Source organism: Rhinolophus hipposideros (assembly GCF_964194185.1).
Source record: "Rhinolophus hipposideros genome assembly, chromosome: 21".
In the NCBI taxonomy this organism is placed as follows: domain Eukaryota; kingdom Metazoa; phylum Chordata; class Mammalia; order Chiroptera; family Rhinolophidae; genus Rhinolophus; species Rhinolophus hipposideros.
Window position 1 is genome coordinate 27404506 of NC_138067.1, and position 14059 is coordinate 27418564.

At 37.4% G+C, this 14059-nt stretch overlaps 1 protein-coding gene across 1 annotated transcript in view; it reads left to right on the forward strand.

The window, feature by feature from the left end:
- GAN (gigaxonin) overlaps window positions 1-14059 on the forward strand; it is a 63234-nt gene that overhangs the window by 31196 nt on the left and 17979 nt on the right. Inside the window, exons 3-9 of the mRNA XM_081031058.1 lie at window positions 1777-2127; window positions 3792-4009; window positions 4221-4342; window positions 8060-8172; window positions 9171-9320; window positions 10357-10493; window positions 10746-10874. Coding sequence (XP_080887184.1) covers window positions 1777-2127; window positions 3792-4009; window positions 4221-4342; window positions 8060-8172; window positions 9171-9320; window positions 10357-10493; window positions 10746-10874 — 1220 coding nt within the window. The remainder of the gene's footprint in view (window positions 1-1776; window positions 2128-3791; window positions 4010-4220; window positions 4343-8059; window positions 8173-9170; window positions 9321-10356; window positions 10494-10745; window positions 10875-14059) is intronic.

A 14059-nucleotide genomic window follows, 5' to 3' on the forward strand; every position in this document is an offset into this window, starting at 1 on the left:
AAAGAAAGTGATCGTGGATTAGGTTTCTTTCCTTTTCTTTGCTCTCCTCCAACCCAACCCCCCACCTCATATTATGTGATTTAAAGTGTAGTATGAGGACTTGTAGAAAAAAATCTTAGGTGTGAACCAGGGCTCAATTGTTGTTGTTTTTTTAACAGGAAGAAGTTAGTGTATCTCACATTTGGTTATGTGAGAATGTATTTTATGTCTACTCTTGTTGAGAGCTTGTTTCTTACTCTCTCCTTTATTCCTTCTTCATCTTATTTTACTTTTCCTTTTGGTAAGGGCTATGTCTCCTACATGTTTCCAAGTATTCTGACTTGTACTGCTTCCTTTCTTTAAACGTACTCATTGTGTTCAGAGTCACACTCGGTAATTGTCATCGTTTTTGAAGTTTAGGTTTAATTTCATGTCATCTCCTTCTCTTTTCTCTAAACACTAGTTCGTGGGTGTGTGGATGTAAGGTTGTGTGTATGTATAAGATTGTTTAAAATAACCTAATTTAAATGAATTTTGGGACAGCCTTTAAACTATTGGAGATACTCGATAGCATCACAAAACCAGGCTTAGGACCAACCTCTTATCTTACTTATAAAAGCGATTTAGTGGCACTTACAACAAGTTATAAGCCAATAAGAGCATATTCATGTTAAGGCTTAGATTTGAAACTTGGTTTACAGATTTTGTTCCCAATTTAAATTAATTATGATTTTAAAATCATAGTTGCAACGTAAGTTACAACAAACTCCTGATTTGTCAGTTTAGTTTTTATTGAGATGGAATTTAATGTTTTTTTCACATGCCTACATTTGAATAGTCTACTGTCTTGTGGCTAAATTTAATATGTTGTGTAAATGGGAAATTTCTCTGTACTTGTAGCTTACTCCATACACTTCTGTTCAGTTTTGTTGCTCAGTTTCTAAGGTGATTGGCAATTGTACATTTTGTTTGTATCTGTGGTCCACAGTGTGTAAAATGTGGTAAAATGTTTCTTACTGTACTCTATACTCTGAAATCTCCCCTTCACATTTTCAAATGGAGGATGAATACCCATTCTTTGGGAGAGTCTGAACTGCTTGTGATTTTGGCAATATTTTAGAGGCTGGTTTCTTTACATCATCTTGCTGTTGTACAGAAAAACTGAAGTGGGTAAAGGAAGAAGCATCTGTCAGAAACTGAAGGAAATTATGGAAAAGTAAATGATCATAATAATTTTTTAGAACTTTATATTAGAAATTTATTCCAGAAAGTAGCTTTGAGACCAAATTGTACCTATTGCACTGAGTACGATGTTTGATTCTCATATGCAGCTTCTGAGGCAGTGTGGGCCCCTTTTCCCCCCTTGCATTCATCTTGACATACCATTCAGCAAAAGAGTGAACTTAATATAACTGGAGGCAAGATTTTCAACAGTTGTGGTGCTAGTATTTAAAGAAATCACCTTCAGTTTACCGTAGAATGTAGAACTTTCATTTCCTAAGCATTTCAATCATTTAAGGTTTTTCTCTAAATTAAGTGTAGAAGTGGGCCACATGACAATTCATCTTGGAGGGTTATTGGTAGTTAACATTACAAAAGCAGGGGAACCCTGGGAAAAGTTAACCAGCCCTCAAAATCTCCCTGAAAAAAGGACTATGTTGAACCATATGAAATTGCCAATACTCCGTCATCTTTGACCTACAGAAATGCAGTTTTCATATGGTTCAGCCTAAAGGTTAGTGGTTTGGGTTTTAACTATATATAGTCAAGTATAAAATATTTATGATACTCTCATAGATCCGGCTAAACGAAGATACTATCCAAGATGTTGTACAGGCAGCGGACCTGCTCCTGCTGACGGATCTTAAAACTCTGTGCTGTGAGTTCTTAGAAGGCTGCATTGCTGCTGAGAACTGCATTGGGATCCGTGACTTTGCACTTCATTACTGCCTGCACCACGTCCACTACCTTGCCACGGAATACCTGGAGACTCACTTCCGAGATGTCAGCAGCACAGAAGAATTTCTAGAACTGAGTCCTCAGAAGCTGAAAGAAGTGATTTCTCTTGAGAAGTTAAACGTTGGCAATGAAAGATATGTATTTGAGGCAGTAATTCGATGGATAGCACATGATACAGAAATGAGAAAGGTATCTGTAGTTTATAACATGGTCTAACTTTGTCTTTTTACGTATTTCATTGATGTAGTTATTTTTAATCAAAATTATAGATGTTCTGTCTTTCTCCTTCAATGCAAAAATCTTGCAAAGTTGTGATCTAAAAGATAATCTGTGAAACATCTTCCTGTAGGATCATTAAAGCGATTGGTTTTTCAGACCAGCCTATAAAAGCCCATGGAACTCAATATAGCAATGAAATTAAGAATACTTATAAGACACATAATATCCTTTGTATGTTGGTTTTCATGGGAAAATGCGTTTCAAGCTTAAACTGAATATTATAAAAATGCAGCATTCACACCCTCGCTTTCAGCATCCTTCCCCTCTCCATCGCTGGGCCAACCCCTACAGCAACTCTGATGCAGGCAGCGTGGTGAGGGGGCAGTTGGAGCTCTGGCAGAGGAGTGAGGGGCGTGGGCACTCCCTGGAGTGATTGGCACCACCCAGGAGGAAGCGAAAGAGCCCTCTGGAGTTTTCAGGGCAAAGCAGGTCCAGGTGGGAAGGCTCTGGGAGTGACAGCCTAGGAAGGAAGGGTTGTAGAGAATATCAGGCTTTAGATCCAAATTGTGAATACATTGGGGGAGGGAGCAAAATCATAGCGCTTTAAGTCCAATACTTAGCAATTAGAGACTAGCTCCAATTACTATTTTCAAGATAAGAAGTATAGTTGGTTTTAAGAGTAGTTTTCAAAATGTGCAATTGCATTGTTAATTGTTCTTGATAATGATTGACTTATGTTTTAATGATTGTCTTGTAATTTTTTAAAATTCTGTAGGCCTATGAGGATGTCTGTTTAGAAACTGCTTGTAGTCTCAGCATAGTCAGCACAGTTATTGTTCTGTTTTCCACATTAGTTGGGTAAATGAGGAAAGGAGATCAGTTTCTAGCTTGCTGCCATTCATTCACTGAGACCACCGTCAGTAGCTTCTCCCTGACCCTCTTCTTGCCTTAAAGAGATGAGGATATTAAAGTCAGCTGGCTGCTGGGGAAACAAGAGGCAGCTCTTCATCTTTTGTTTAACCTGAGCTTGATACTGTAAAGACTGTTGACTTTTAATACTCAGGGTATGGAAGAGTATACCTTAAAATGACTACTTCAAAACCAAGAAAAACTAGTCATTAAAGAGTTTCACCTTATGTGTGTAGAATGCTATAGTCAATTGGTTCAAATGTAATGATTGAGCACGACAGTGTATCATTCACATTATTATATGTGTTAGATGTTTTTAACAATTACTAAAGAAACGATTACATCGTGCTCAGGATATTTTTTTGAACTGTTCTATATTTTTCTTGTAATATTAATGTTGATACATTTTCATTATCTAGTTTATCCTACTGTATCAAGGTATTATTGTATATGATGTTTTTATAAATGTGATTTATCTCACAGCACATCCAAGTAAGAGATAAAACAAACTAGAGCAAGGTTCTTCTAAATTAAACTAGTATTTTTCAAGGCTATGCGAAATAGGAAAGGGGCCAGTAAGTATAGTCAAGCAATATTGGCACTTTACCTATTGATAATTTATTAACAGTTTTAGTTTGCCATGAATTGGAAAATGTATATTCTAAAAACTGTGTGTTGCATTTTCCGTTTTTTTGCCTCTCCATCCTTTCTGCCCTCTTCCACAGGTCCACATGAAGGATGTTATGTCAGCACTGTGGGTTTCAGGGTTAGACTCCAGCTACTTACGGGAACAGATGCTGAATGAACCATTAGTACGAGAAATTGTCAAAGAGTGCAGCAACATACCACTGAGCCAGCCACAGCAAGGAGAGGCAATGCTAGCAAATTTCAAGCCCCGGGGCTACTCTGAATGCATTGTGACTGTTGGTGGAGAAGAAAGAGTGTAAGTATGGGTCTGCCATTGTTGGAAAAGTGGTATAAAGGAAGAGAGATTTCCCTGTACACAAGAGTTCATAATATTTTTCAGTATCTAAAGCATTGTAGCAAAAGATTTTTTTAATGGTTTAAACATTTTTTAGAACGGTAAAATTAGTCAGTTATGGTAAGCAAAACTACATAAAACACATTAACTGATAACCCGCTTATTTCTTTAGTTCACGGAAACCAACAGCAGCGATGCGATGTATGTGCCCTCTCTATGATCCTAACAGGCAGCTTTGGATTGAACTGGCCCCTTTAAGCATGCCAAGAATTAATCACGGAGTACTCTCAGCAGGTACTGTTCTGTGGTAAATTTTACTTAAACACAAGATCAAGTAATGTGTAATTTCAGCGTTGTAGAGAATGACTCAGAGCCTTTTAAAGATAGAATTTTAGTCTCTCTATGATGACATTTTCAGTGTAGCTCTAGCTTTCAAGACAGTGGTAGGAAGAAGAGTGTCTTCTGTCAGTCCTTATTATTCCCAAATCTTTAATACATAGCTATTTTTAAGACTCTAGTAGAGGAGCATTTTATTTCATGACTTAGCAGAAGAGCAAAATTCAGTGACTCTTACTGCCAATTAGCTGTGTGACCATACTTGGTACACAGAATTTATTCGCACCGTGATAATCCCATCATCTTTGAAATCCATGCAATTTAGAATTACAATATGTAACTATATCTAAAATAAATGTGTTATGTAAAAGCAGGCGTTTCAAACGAGACTTTAGCAAATATTACTTACATTAGCAATGGCTTATGCTGTTTTACTACAGAAAGTATGTTTTAGTTGACCTTTACGAGTTTGAAAACAGAGCCCATGTTATTCAAAGCTCTCACTAAAGGAGATGATAAAAAAAATGTTGTCCTTACTGCCTTACCACTGTTTGCTGCCTTTCTCTTCACCTTGGATCTGTCTTTTTTGCGTTTTCCCCACAAATACCATTTCACTTAATTCTAATTATTATCACCAGTCCTCCTGGAATCCTTCTTATTTTATAGTCTCCACTTTCCCACTATATCTGAAAAATGTTTAAAGCTATACCATACCATACCATATTATAGAAATGTCTAAAGCTATACTGAATATATTTAATGGCTGGATCCATCACAGTTAAAGAGAGGATTCATTAAATGGAAGATAAAAGAAATCACGAAGAAGGCAATATGGAGAGGCAAAAAGATAAATAAAACATCTTTTTGCTTCTCCATAGTACAGCAGTGAGGTCATTTTGTGAACATCATTTCCAAGATCATTGATGTTACTGTCAATCATGAACAGTTGGATGGAGTGGTATAGGCACTGATTTCCCTGTTCTATCTTTTCAGAATTAACTGCCTTAAATTTTCCTCCCGTATTATGTACACATATTCATAATTTTCATATATGCTCACCTACCACAAAGGTTCCTATATCGCTAATTTTCAAAGATTTCCTAGAGGGGTTGGCATTTCAGAAACTTAAGCAATGAGGAGAGGAATTGTGTCCAGTTGTATTAACTGAAGTTGTGAAACGATTGACTAGTTCCTATTTATACAGCCTGTTCTGAATTTCTTTTTTTCTTGCCTTTTATTTAAAATCGACGGTTTTGTCATTCAATTGTTTTCCTTTTTGCTAGTTTAGAAGTTATATTCTTCATGTAGATTTCTTTGAAGATTTCCTTAGAAACCACAGCCCGTATTCCTAAGTTACCAAAGCCTAAAGTTATATTTATACAGTTACAGTACATTTATACTCTAGTTTTCATGTTCCACAGTCTTACGGTATTAAAATATGATTATGAATAAAATATTTACATATGTACATTTTTTATTAATCTGTGTTTTACATATATATCTATAGGCAGACAGTGTTAATTTAGATTTACCCACATATTTACCATCTTCTTTGTTTTTCCTTTCTTCTTACTCCTCAATCCTTCCACCTAGGATCATTTTCCTTCTCTCTGAAGTTCACCCCTCTGAATTTCCTTTGAATAATCTGGGTCATTATTTTGACTTCATCTTTAAAGGATCTTTGTTGGGTATAGAATTTTAGGTTGGTATTTATTATTTTTCAGCTCATTGAAGATTTCTCTCCATGACTTCTGGCTTTCATTGTTGTTAAGTTAGTTGTCAGTCTAAAAATCTGTCTTTTCCTTGGACTATATTTAAGATTGTTGTGTGTGTGTTTTGTGTGTGTGTGTGTCTTTGTTTTCTACTATTTCACTACAATGTGCTTAATTAGATACACATTTTATTTGAAATTTTACCATATTTGGGGGTTGTTGGACATCTTGACTCTGGTTTGGCCTTTCATCAAATCTGGAAAATTCTTATTTATTATGTCTTCAAATATTGCCTCTGCTCTGTTCTCCTCTCTCCCTCTGCTTCTGGAAGTTAGATTAAACATGATTAGACTTTTTTACTCCATCCTCTCTCCTGTTTTCTCTGTTTTGTTTTCCATCTTTGGGCCTCCATATTGCCTTCTTTGTGATTTCTTTTGATTTATCTTCCATTTAATGAATTCTCTCTTTAACTATTACGGATCAGCCATTAAATCCATCCACAGAAGTTTTAATTTTATCTATTTTTTCTTTTTTTGTTTCTAGAAGTTCTCTTTAAATCTGTTTCAAATCTATAAGCCGCTTTTGTAGTCCCATTTCCAAGAAAATTTGCCTTCAAATTTGTCTTTTATTTTTTAAACATAGTAAGCATTGTTGTTTAAGTCTTTCTGATTAATCCAGTGTTTGAAATTTGAAATCTTGGCAAGACTCCTTCCTGTTCTCTGCTTCTGCTGGTTCTTCCTCGTAGGGTCGAGTTTCTTTGTATAATTGAATACCTTTGGCTTGGTGCTGATCATTTTACTAAAAATTGTTTGTAGGAATAATTTGATGCTTTAAATTATTAGAATGGTAGAATCTAAAGTTTAGATAATGGTACTTTCTTCAATAGAAGTTTCATTTTTTTTTTTTTTTAAGATTTTATTGGTGAAGGGGAACAGGACTTTATCAGGGAACAGTGTGTACTTCCAGGACTTTTTTCCAAGTCAAGTTGTTGTCCTTTCAACCTTAGTTGTGGAGGGTTCTGTTCAGCTTCAAGTTGTTGTCCTTTCAGTCTTAGTTGTGGAGGGCGCAGCTCAGCTCCAGGTCTAGCTGCCGTTGCTAGTTGCAGGGGGCGCAGCCCACCATCCCTTGCGGGAGTTGAACCGGCAACCTTGTGGTTGAGAGGATGCGCTCCAACCAACTGAGCCATCCGGGAGCTCAGCGGCAGCTCAGCTCAAGGTGCCATGTTCAATCTTAGTTGCAGGGGGCTGAGCCCACCATCCCTTGCGGGACTCGAGGAATTGAACTGGCAACCTTGTGGTTGAGAGCCCACTGGCCCATGTGGGAATTCGAACTGGCAGCATTCGGAGTTAGGAGCACAGAGCTCTAACCGCCTGAGCCATCGGGCCAGCCCTTCAATAGAAGTTTTATATTTGTTGCTACCAGTTGCCTGAAAACACTACTAATTTGGAATTACTATAAATCAAATTCAAACTTTAAGGTTTCCTAGACAAGCAAGGAGATTTAAATCTGGTTTCTAGTTCTGGTTGACCTTCATCTGAGGGTTAGAACTTTGGAGGGGCTCTCCTGCCAGAAGCCACACTTTCTGGGGGTCTGGGGTTTAGACTTCTCTTTTTCATCTTCTCAGAGCCATTCATAAAGAAGGGTTGAATATTTTCCCAGAATAGATGAACTGAGATAACCCAGAGCTGCTTGGTGACTGAGTGGGTGGTGCCCATCTTTCTTTTATGCTGTAGGGCAGAGGAAATCCACTCAAACATACTGAGTGAGGTAAAATGGTCAAAGTGACTCAAAATTGGCTCTATCACCAAGGATCAAATGAAATGTGATCAAAATCTCATCGAATCCATTGTTTCTGTCAGAGAAGGTTTCCCTACATACTGTGTCTACAACTATGGCATTTATATTCAACAGAAGATGTTTAAGACTTAAGCTTTTTCTTGCGTGTCTCCTTTGATTTTTGCAGAAGGATTTTTGTTTGTATTTGGGGGCCAAGATGAAAATAAGCAGACCCTGAACTCAGGAGAAAAGTATGATCCAGATGCAAATTCATGGACTGCATTGCCACCAATGAACGAGGTAAAACGTTGCTTTTTAAAATTTGTTTGGTATGGTTTTTTTTCCATTTATCACTTTGTCAGTTTTGCATTTGAGTATAAAAGTAGCATTAGCAACACTGCCAACCCCTCCTTCATAATACACTAGTGCCTACCCTCCCAGCTCTCCTCTGTGCCTTCCCCTTACTCAATCTGACCTCGTCACAGTCTTTCAAACCTTCTGGAAATGCTCCTGCTTCAGGACCTTTGCCAGATGCCCATATGGCAGGCTCCTCACTTCCTTCATTGTTTGTCTATATAGCACCTTGTCAGGACGGGCTTCACTCTGGCCCCTCAGCTCTCCTGTCTCTCCTACCCTGCTTTCCCTCTCTTCATACCAGGTAGCACCTTCTCACGTTCTCTGGAGGTTTAAAGGGTTCACAAAGCTCTTTGACGCCAGGGGATTTTTGTCTGTTTGTTCAGCGCTCTATTGTCAGTGCTAGAATAGTGCTGGCCACCTAGGGGACTAAGGAAATACTCGTTGACGAATGAACGTGACACAGCTCAGGCTTCCGTCATTGCCGACACCCTTAGCAAGAGCCAGTTCCCCGCTGCCTCTCCAGCCACAGGCAGTCCTGTGCTCCTGTCACTGTGGTTCTTGTCTTGCACACATCAACTTGAAAATTCTTAATTATAGTCCATTGCTAAACACAAGTAACTTTATTGAACCAGAAGGTAGTAGTTCTTTTTTGTGTTGTGAGCTATTCTGAGTAAAAAGTAATGATTCTGACCACCAATCTAACATACAGGTAATTCCCTTGTTTTGAGAAATTCCTGGGCTTGAGTTATCTGTCTATTGTGGTGAAAGAGTGAGGTGCTAGGGAAATCAGAAATATCTGAGAGAGATGGTTTTGAGCATGGTCCTTCTTTGCTGGAACTCTGGAATACAATGATATCTGTAATTTTTGTTAAATATATAACTATCAGGTTTCAATATGCTAGCTGGCCTTTTGTATACAAAGATCTTTGATGTCTTTTCAGGCAAGACATAACTTTGGAATCGTCGAGATAGATGGAATGCTGTACATTTTAGGAGGAGAGGATGGTGAAAAGGAGCTTATTTCCATGGAGTGTTATGATATTTATTCTAAAACCTGGACAAAACAACCTGATTTAACCATGGTTAGAAAGGTGAGAACTATCTTGTGATTACAAACCGGATTTTACAGTTAATCTTTCTTCATTTCCTACATATGCCTTTTAATCTGATTGATCGTGTTGAAAGAGTCAGTGTTACAGAATTCTGTCTCTGTTGGTAGCTTGCCTTCATTCGCATCAGCCATACATCAAGATAGGAAACAGAGTGTGTGAGCTTTTACCCTGCCGGTGGGCTCTGCGGCACTTCTGTGTCCCAGGCCTGCACTTGATAAAGGCTTTGTGAGTGCACTAACCTAGGAAGCAAGGTCTTCCAAACATGATTTCTTAATCATCACGCAGTACTGGGGAGAAGCATTAATCTACAGGTAAAGAACTACCACTGCTTACTGGGTAGGGTGAAAACAGATGGCTCACGTTAGCTGTTGAGAGCATCGTCTGTCTTTATTACCATTCCCCGGTGCAGGCAGGGACTGCATGATCAAGCCAAAGCTTTGTCCAGTGCCATAGGTGTGTTACATCTTTAGGTAAGGCCATCCAGAGCTGTATGTTCTCTCACTGTCTGTGCCCTTTCAACGAAATTATTTTGGGCAGGAATTGAGTGACATCTTGATCCATGGCATCTAAATCTTGGCATTTTCAAGTAGTGGTGAAAAGAGAGAGAGACTGGAAAGCTTCTTTAAAAATGAGAGTTTTGGGGCGGCTGGTTAGCTCGGTTGGTTAGAGCATGGTGCTAGTAACACCAAGGTTGCTGGATCCCTGCATGGGCCACTGTGAACTGCGCCCTCATTAAAAAAATAAAAAATAAAAAGAGGGTTATTTTCTTATCTCACATAGTGAAATATGACTAGATGAAGTTAATCCTTTGCAGAGGATTAAGAATATGTGTATTACCTTGCTCTTCTCACTTTTAAAGTCCTGTGCTGTATAGCATTGGAAAGCACCATTGTTTTACTGTTAGAAATCAAGTCCTTTTCCAAATACCGTACAATATTCTCTAGACAAATTAGTATTTATTTGTCTAACTTTAATAATAAACACTGCCTCCCCCACTGTTGCTTTCTTCTTTCAGATTGGCTGCTATGCAGCTATGAAAAAGAAAATCTATGCCATGGGTGGAGGCTCATATGGAAAACTGTTTGAGTCTGTGGAATGTTATGACCCAAGGACCCAGCAATGGACCGCGATATGTCCATTAAAAGAGAGAAGGTGAAGAAATTTGCACGTGGGCTTCATAAATTCCCCCGAACCTGGCTCCTCCTTTCTTTCAATCAAACTTTTTATTTGACTTGGAATTTGGTTTATGTAAAATTAAATGAATAATCCATTTACTGAAAAAGGAACACCTACGTATTCACCAAACACTTAATGTTGCAGAGTTAAAACAAGCATAAGAGGAATTAGGGAATCGAGTCATGAGTTGTAAATCCAACAGCTAACATGCTCTGTATGGCCTTTCAGATTTGGAGCGGTAGCCTGCGGAGTTGCCATGGAACTGTATGTATTTGGGGGAGTCAGAAGTCGCGAGGACATCCAGGGTAGTGAGATGGTAACTTGCAAGTCTGAATTCTACCATGATGAGTTTAAAAGGTATTTAATTATAAATGGTTGCACATAGCTTCTGCAACTTTTTTTTTTGCTTTTGCTTTCATAGTTATGTTTTAGCTCTGTCTAGTTTTGTAGTTTTGTTTCAAGTTACTTCATTGAATTATTTATTTAGGAGATATATCTAATGCATACTATATTATTGATTCAGTGACTTCAGAAGTATTGGTAACTTAAAGGAAAACCATAGAAAAATGTTTCTAAAATGTAGATCAAACCTTGACACTTAGTTGCTTAAAATCATTCATTGGCTTCCTATAGCTTTTAGGAAAATGTTTAAACTCCTTAATTTACCATACATGGCCTTTTATGATATGGCCTTTGTTACTCTTCCGGCTACTATTCAACTCAGATGCTTCACTTGAGTCACACTGAGTGGTATTTTTCCCCCAAACATGTCATGATTATCTCAGCTCTGTGCATTTATACTAGTCCTTTTGCTTAAAATTTCCCTTCCCACATTTATCCAGTTAATTTGGCCTCTTCCAAAACTCCCTACAGATCAAATTTAGGTTCCTCTATCTGTGATCCCATAAAACTCTACATGTCTCACTCTTGGACTGTAATTGTTAACCGTAAACTCCATCAAGGCAAGGTCCAATTCAGCCAACTTTGGACCCTACCTTCAGCTTCGAAACTAGCCTGTGTTAGACACTCAGTAAAATGCTGATTAAATGGGTGAAGTATGGTATCAGAGACTCTCAAAACCTCTGGCAGGCTGCTGTATATGTCTTGTAGAGTAGGTAACATTCTTCCCAACCTCCTCTCTCTTCCCTCCTGTCACACATTTTATTGTTGTAACCACTAAACAGTATTCTTATTGCAGTAATCTGTTCAGATCCTATAGGGAAAATGCCATGCTACTAAAATTCATCTTGTGATAGTGTTTCAGTCATGTTACCAGAAGGGGGTGCCATATTATAATGTTTAATTTTGTATTATTTCAGATTAGGGCAAATAATGAGCAGTTATCAAGATTTTTGAAAGATGTATAAATGTAACGTAACTTTTAATGTATTTTAAATTTAGAATATTGGTATAGCCTTTTTTTCCCCCCTTCAATTACAGGGGGGCAGGCTATCTTAGGAAATTTTATTAGACAAAGTGTGAGAACAATTTAGAGTATGTTTGCTATGGTGGGGTTGAGGGCAGGATTTCAAAGACTTTTCTACATTTCTCTTCCTTAATATATATTATAATGAGGGCTGACTGTCCAAGCCATGAAGTAGTGTATTAATTTCCTGCCCAAATGAATCTCGAGACAGTCTGTCCAACTTCTTTAACAAGCAGTGGTCAGTGTGTTTGATTTCTGATTAAATATTTATATAAGCCTTTTTTCATAATGGCTGAATTACTGTTTAGATAGTACAAGCTAGAGAGCTATAATTCACTTAATGGAATAATCAAGGTTGTTTATGATTTTACCATTTTCCGTCCCTAATTTGATTGCATAGGACTTAAATCTGGCTATAAAGTTTCTCAGTCTGCCCTTGATATGCTACAAATTTTAAAACCTTATATTTCTATCACGTTTCGTATTTATAGTTGATAAGCTCTAAATATAAGTGTATTACTTGCTTTCAGTTTACAATTATTAAACATGAATATTACTCCCTCCTTGCTATTTAAAATAAAATTCATGTATCTTTAGTTTCTTTATTTCTAAGCTCTCTGATATTAGTTTGTAAATAGAATGAAGAAAGCTTAATTTCTCTTGTCAATATAATATTGTTCAATGTTGTTCAACTTGACCCTTGAACAACACGGGTTTGAACTGTGCATGTCCACTTAATACGTGGATTTTTTTCTAATAAATACGTACAGTACTGTAAATGTATTTTCTCTTCCTTATGATTTTCTTAATAACATTTTCTTTTCTCTAGCTTACTTTGTTAGAGTACAATACATAATACATATAACATACAAAATACGTGTTAGTCAACGGTTTATGTTATCAGTAAGGCTCTGGTCAACAGTAAGCTATTAAGAAACTTTTGAGGGAGTCAAAAATTATATGTGGATTTTTGACTGTGTAGAGGGGTCAGTGCCCCTAACCCCTCAGGTTGTTCAAGGGTCTACTGTATAGGATTCTTACTTGCTTAGATAACACTAAACCCATTTGTAATACCAACTGTCATGTCTTAACTCACTTAACTTATTTAATCTTTGCAACAGCCCGTTGAGATAGGTACTCTTTTTATTCCTGTTTTGCTTATGAGGAAACCAAAACACAGAGAGGTTAAGGAATGTGCCCAAAGACATACAAGGTAGCAAGTGGCAGAGCTTGAATTTGAACTTGGGTATTCTGGCCTCAGAGTCTACCTTTTCAGCTGCCATGCTATATTGCCTTAAAAATATAGGCTTTCCCATACATATCTATAGAAAGAAAATAACATATTTTTATTTATTAAAAGGTCAGATGTTTCCAAGTATATTTGCATTCTTTGGAAACTGTTGCCAGATGAGCAATCTGTAATAGATTGGCCACCATTTATTGTTTTTGAGTAATCTCTTGTCTTTCCTGCCTTTGTTCCCTATTTTTAGGTTAAAACTTTCCTGGAAAAATGCCATATTTTATTATTTTCTGTGTTTCTCACTGAAAACAAACTGTTTGAAGGAAAGCAAAGAAATTGACATAAGTTACACCAAGTCGTAGGAATAACTTACTATATCTGGAATGACACTGTCTCCATTTCTGTTCCTTGTGCCCCTCTTTTACTGATACTACCATCCTCCCACTTGCCCGTACTTTGTTTTTTTCTTGTCCCTCACATCTCATCAGTTGTCAAGTCTTGTCTTCTTTTTTAACTGTAATATTTTTCACATTTACCCACCTTTATTTCTCTGCTGCTACCGCAATGTGTTCACTCTTTTGTATGTGCAATGTCATTAGCCTTCTAACTAATCTGCTCTAATACTTTTCACCTACTTGTGCTTTTGAAAGCTTAACGTGACTTCGATCATTTCATTCTCCTGAAGATTCTTTTGCTCCGTTACTTGCAGAATAAAGCGAATAGTATTTAGCAAGGGACGGGCCTTGCAGTCCCTCCAACATGCTCTATGGACAAAGCCTACCACTGCCTTTATCTTTCCAATGAACCAGCTCTTGATGTTATTATAATTTTCTCCACTGTGTGTTTTCCATTTCATTCGTCTCTATTCTTGGCTAT